Raw genomic sequence first — 6,000 nt, forward strand, 5'->3', positions numbered from 1 at the left:
TCAGGCGGAGAATCTGCCGAGTGTCGAGGGAGGAACGGTAGTGAGGGCGGGCAGGGCAAGCGTCAGTCTGAACCCTGATGAGCATTCTGACTTCTGTCCCCTGCAGGGCTCAATATCGGCCCCGTAGTGGCTGGGGTGATTGGGGCCCGCAAACCTCAGTACGACATCTGGGGCAATACAGTGAACGTGGCCAGCCGCATGGACAGCACCGGCGTGCCCGACCGCATCCAGGTGAGTGCAGGAGCGCCCACGTGGGGACCTCTGTGTGATGCTAAGTGGTCTTCCAGCAGGCCGCCCGCTGTTCCCAGTCAGAATTTCTGCAGCCAAATTTGAGGGTGATGGGGCAGTTGGCGCTGGTATCTTGGAAGCTTGGAGAACACAATTGTGTTTTGGTCTGTCAGTACCTTGGACAGATCTTCTACCCTGTGCAAAGCCCTCTACTGGCCACAGAAGGAATGGGGGGGAATGAGGGCAGCCAGCTGCAGATGCCAAGCCAGGCATGCAGAGCGGACACGAGGCGGCCGCAACGAGCAGGGTCTTGCCAAATGGAGCCCACGGCACTCAGGGCCTAGCTCTGAGAAACAGACGAGACCACTGGTCCCGGGATGGTGCTCCCACCAGCCTCAACAGCCAAGGTGCCTGGCCAGAGACCTGGAGACTTTCTCCTCTCTTCATCCTTTGCGGCTGGTGCTTGTGATTCCCAGGCCTGCCGCTCTTCAGCTGCTTTTCTTTGTTTTTCTCAGGCCTTCCTTGATTCTTTCTGCTCCAATCTGACACAGAGAGGCCCTGGACTGGGCTCTAGTCTGGCACCCCCGGGTCCCTGTGAGGCTGTGTCTGGTCATTTAGCCTCCCCGGCCTTGGTTTTCCCAAGTGCAGACTGGGCCATTGTTAAGGTCCTTGCTCACACTGACGCTGCTTAACTGGCCCCTAACTTCTCTCCCCTGGGGGGCCTCTGAACAAAGGGGCTGACCCCAGCACAGCCCTGGCTGGCCTGTGGGTGCTGCCTGAGGGCCCTGGCCAGATGGCCTTCTCTCACCTCCATCCCTGTGCCAAAGCGGGGGGCGGGGGAAGGGACAGCAGGATGGGAGTGGGGGTCCTGAAGGGAGATGGGGAGACAGGATGAGTGTTTACAGAGCCTCCAACCCCGCCCACAGACAGGTGTGAGGGGCTCAGTCAGTAACCACATGACAACCCAGCACCTCGCCTTTGCGTGGGGCTTACCTTTCACGGAATATGCTGCCCCCTCCTCCCTGGTCCCACAGCAGGCGTGTGATGGGGGCGCTGGCGGGGGGCGGGTGCTGGCTATGCTCGGAAATGGCTCTTGGATCACCTTGTGGTGAGGCATTAGTTGTCCTGCTCCTCCTGTGCCCCCTGCTCTGGCCCTTCGCCCTGCAGTAGTGCTGTGTCATTACTGAAACCACCTGTGAGTTCCCCTCTTTGTTCCAAAAGCCAAAGCAGAGACAGGCAGCACCATCTGAAGTGAATCCGGGCTCTAGCATTTATTAGCTACGTAATATCGGGCAAGTGACTTAGATTTTCTGAGCCTGAGGTCATAGTTCTTACCTCACAGAAGGATAAAATGAGATCAGCAGTGGTTCTCCAACTGTCTGTGGTGAAAAACCGGTTTCTAGAACTTTCTGATCACTCAGGAGTGAGGCTTTGGTAAACCCTTGGGCACTGATTGTGGGGAGTCAGACGGCTGTGAGCTCCTGAGCGCCTCCCCTCAGCGTCTGCGTTTCTCCCACTGTGGACGGTGACAGGCAGTTTGCGGGCCGCAGGCGTGAGGTGCTCGCCATGCCACGCAGCAGGGGTGGGCGCTGCTGTCCTTCCGGTTTCTGAGGCCCTTCGCCGGACGAGCCGCCCCGCAGGGGCACGCCACCCACCCTTCCGAGTCGGAGGCAGTCAGGGCTCAGGTCATGGATGACCTGTCCTCTCTCCTCGTTTGCCTCCTAGGTCACCACAGACATGTACCAGGTGCTGGCCGCCAACACGTACCAGCTGGAGTGCCGGGGTGTGGTCAAGGTCAAGGGCAAAGGCGAGATGATGACATACTTCCTCAACGGAGGGCCCCCGCCCAGTTAGCAGCCGCTGCGGACGCCAGGCAGCCTGGCCTCCAGAGAAACGGCGGAAGCCTCGCTCCAGCCCACGAGGCCGCCCTGAGATTTTCCACTTTGACTCCAGAAGCAGCTTCTGCCTTGGCGGGCGGGCGGTCTCCGTCCCAGGCCCCGGGGTGCCAGCGTCCTGCGAGCACCAAGCTGACCAAAGATGTCTCCCCCTGTAGTAGACGCCGCCAGACTCGATCGGAATCTCGTTTTCTAACGGGTGCTGCGGCGCGTGCGCGGGCGGAGAGGCGCCGCTGGAGGGGCCTGGGCGCGCGGCAGCCCCGTGTGCGGGGCCGCGGGAGCACGGCCTCGGCGGGCGGGAGGCGGCGCCACCTGGCCCCGGGCCCTGGGGCTGCTTTTCTATGTGAGCCTTTAAACTTCAGAGCGAGGCTGCGGCCCTGCTCCGTGGCCGAGGGGGCCCCGGGCAGGAGTGCTGGCTTTGGAGGGACCGAGGCCTTCCTCGCGGGCTCCTCCCACACCCACACACACAGCCGGTGCCCCCTGGAGGGGGCAGAACTGCGAGGGGGAGGCCAGAGGCCCCGGAGCAAGGAGTGGTGGTTCTGAGAAAAAGAAAATATTTATTAAATAAAACAAAACACGTTTCTGTGCCCTTCTTTAGACTATGCTAGTTGTATGCGTGTAAGAAACCCACAGGCAAAGCAGGATGCCACTGGGGAGGGAGGGCGGGGACCCCAACTTGTCTTTTTGTATTTTTTACTTTGTATTATTGAAAACCTTGGAGATCTAACAAATATACCAAATTCTATATTTTGTAAATTCTCTATATTAGAAAACAGCTGTGCACAGCAGGGCATTTGTGCTCATTTGTACTGTACGTATGTCAATGTACTGGAGTGTGTGTGTGTGTGTTTATGCTGCGGAACTGGTCTCATTCAGGACACCTGTTTTCCTCACTTAAGATTTCCCCAGGTCCAACCAGAACAGTGAGCATGTCCTTTCGGGGTACCATAGGTAGGAAGATGCATGCACACATTACCCCACCTCTCTCTCACACTCACACACACATACACACACACACACACACACATATACACACACACACACACTTCCCCTAAGTAAAATGCAAACAAAATGAAAAGAAAACAAAAGCTTCTTTCCCATCTCAGGCCAAGTTGGAATCAAGGGAAGCAGCCTCAACCTGCGGTGGACAGTTCGGCCACCCTCCAGGCTTCCACTCCCTGAGATGTCAGTGTTTGCTGCCTGCAGAGAGGCAGCTCCTGCAACTGTGAGAGCTCAGCTGGCGTTGGGGGTGTGAGGAAACCTCGCCTGCCCGGCTCCTCTGTTGGCCGAGGTGCAGGTGGCTCTCTCGGGAGATGATCCCTCAGACTTGGGGATGTAATGTGCAGCCCTCAGGCAAGGAAAGGGCGGTGGCCTTGCTCTCCACCTGCAAACCAGACAGAGGAAAGAGTAGAGGCCAGCTTCAGAGTCCATGGGGCAAAGCTAGCAGAAATCTCGTTTTGTCTGATTTTTGTTTTGGGGGGAGGGAGCAGTCAAATATACCAAGAAAAAGCTCTATTTTTTATACCCTATGAGGGAGGCATTTGGGAAATGATATACTATTACAGAGACATATTCAAACAGAATCCTTTGGTCCTGTGCCCAGATCTTCTTGTTGCTTCTCAGGGCAGCATTATTCTCGCCTCCAACATGGGCTTGAAGGAGGTGAGGAGGCAGCTATATGCCAGCTGTGAAATGTTACTTTGATGCCCACCTGCAGCACCTCTCACTGGACACTAGCACCACCCTCCCCTTTCCACACACTGTCTCCCACCCCAGTTTGAACACAGCTCTGAGAAGCAAAGCTTATGGACCTAAAACTGGCAGCCTTAGTCTCTCTGTGCTTTTGCTGCTCCAGCCTCTGAATTCTGCATCACGCCTCTTGCATCTGTCACGAGGGGCCGGCTCTCTCCATGGTGTTGTATTCAAGTCCCTGACCCCTCCATATGGCCCGCCAGTGGTGCTGGGTTTTCATTTTGCTCCCAACCTGAGTAATGTGTGTGCTGAGTTTCTCCTGTGTTTCCCCTGTTGGTCATGGCCTCCCTGGCCTTGTGGGGACCCATCCTCTCCATCCCGGCAGTGACTGGTGACAACGTGTAGTGCTAGCTCTTCATTCCCTCCAAGGGGTGTGCACACTTTTTATCCCTGCTCTTGCAAAAATGAATACAATTATGATTTCCCATGGAAATTGAAAAGTCTATTTAACTAATTTAACTATTAAACACTTTCACTGGTAACGTGTCCTGGTCTGATTTGCATCTTGGGCCGTGGGCCTGGCTCCAGCTGGAAGAACAGTGTACCCAGCACAGGAGAGGCACTGCAGAGGGAGCCTCAGAGGGTGGAGAGCGCCCCTGAGTGGGCACAGCGCACTGCTGTGGCGAGAATGTCAGCTGAAGACTGCAGTCGTTGTAGCAGCAGGTGGGAGAACGCTGGTGACCTTGGACTGGTGACCTTTGACATGCCAGGGTGCAGGAGGCTGAGGGATGGAGAGATGAGGAGAGGGGCCAGGGGTGAAGGGGACAAGGGATGGAGGATGGAACCAGAAAAGATCCAGGGTCAAGGGGAGGATGTTTTAAAACAGGTGAGCCAAACATGTTTCTTTGCTAAGGGAATGAAAATTGAAAATACAAGGGGGAACACAGATCATCGAAAGGACCCAAGTAGGTGGCAGTGGGGGAGATGTAGGCAGGAGGTGAACTGACTTGACCTGGATAGCTAAGAACAAGGGCTACCATTTATTAGGCACTCTGTGTGCCAGAGCATGGGATAAGCACCCTACAAATATGACTTCATTTAATCGTCCTGGCCACCGCATTTCACTGATGAAGAAACAGAGAGGCTGAGTTACTTGCTTAAGTCCACACAGCTGGTAATTAACAGATGAGATTAAAGCGGGCCTGTCTGGTAAGCCCACGCAGGGAAGTAAGTTCACTGTGTGTCCAGGACTCCTCCTCCCCTGAGAGGAAGGGAAAGGTGGTAGGAAGCCAGGGGACACTTTTCAGCAATTCCCAGCTGCTGCACCCATCAAATGCAGGGTTATATTTGGGTTCAGGAAATAAAACCAGAGGGGCTTGGTCAAATTAAATTGAACACAAGTGAAAATGAAGGAACCGTTGAAAGACACTTCACTGGGGTTCATTGCAACAATGGCCACAGATGTGGTAGTCCTGGTCCTAGACAGGCCTCCTGCCCCAAAGAGAATAGACATCATTAGGAATTCAAATGTGCGTGGTGAAGGATGTAATTGCATAGAGCTAAAGTTTAACTCAAAGATCTTGTCAGGCTGGAGTGAAACCGTGGGTAATTGTTAGTCAATTCCATTTCACCTGTAACCTGCCTTCACTAATCAAGGTCATTTTAATTGTTGCTACAAAAGACTTGCGTGTCCTCCAATCTGCACGTAGCCTAAACAATAACATATTGGCCTGAGTTGTTTTCCAGAAACTTAGAGTCAGCTGCTTCTGGTTCAAGCTGAGCTGGTTAAGACTCTTAACCACCAACCCTTCAACTAGGCATGCGCAAGTGACCTTTTAACCGAGCAGAGGCCTGTAGCTTAGTTAGCTTGCGCAGAACAAGGATTTTTGCACCTTTTTCCAATCACTTTCCCTACACTCCCCAGTCCTCAAACCGCCCTGCTTCTTTATTGGTTATCCTATATAAATACCCCGAGGCCCTTGCCTTGGGGAGGTGGGTTTGAGGTGTGTTCTCCCGTCTCCTCTCTTAGCTGCCTTGCAAATAAACCCTCTGTTTGCTGCAAACCTTGGCGTCTCAGCGTTTTGGCTTGCTGTGCTTCGGGGAGCATGAACCTGGTTCCCTAACAGGTTTGGTGAGCCAGCCAGAAGGTAAGTCCAAACGGAGTTTTGCCCATGGTTCATCAGCC

The 6,000-nt window shown here is 54.5% G+C and overlaps 1 protein-coding gene across 2 annotated transcripts in view; it reads left to right on the top strand.

Annotated features, from left to right (window-relative positions):
- Positions 1 to 4,357, top strand: part of ADCY5 (adenylate cyclase 5) — a 156,003-nt gene extending 151,646 nt beyond the window's left edge. For both annotated transcript variants that reach the window (XM_036851447.1, XM_036851448.1), the window contains 2 exons: positions 107 to 231; positions 1,954 to 4,357. In XM_036851447.1, coding sequence (XP_036707342.1) covers positions 107 to 231; positions 1,954 to 2,082 — 254 coding nt within the window. In that variant the 3' untranslated portion in view covers positions 2,083 to 4,357. The remainder of the gene's footprint in view (positions 1 to 106; positions 232 to 1,953) is intronic.
- Positions 4,358 to 6,000: the final 1,643 nt, after the last annotated feature.

The sequence above is a fragment of the Balaenoptera musculus genome, chromosome 4, assembly GCF_009873245.2.
Source record: "Balaenoptera musculus isolate JJ_BM4_2016_0621 chromosome 4, mBalMus1.pri.v3, whole genome shotgun sequence".
NCBI lineage: Eukaryota > Metazoa > Chordata > Mammalia > Artiodactyla > Balaenopteridae > Balaenoptera > Balaenoptera musculus.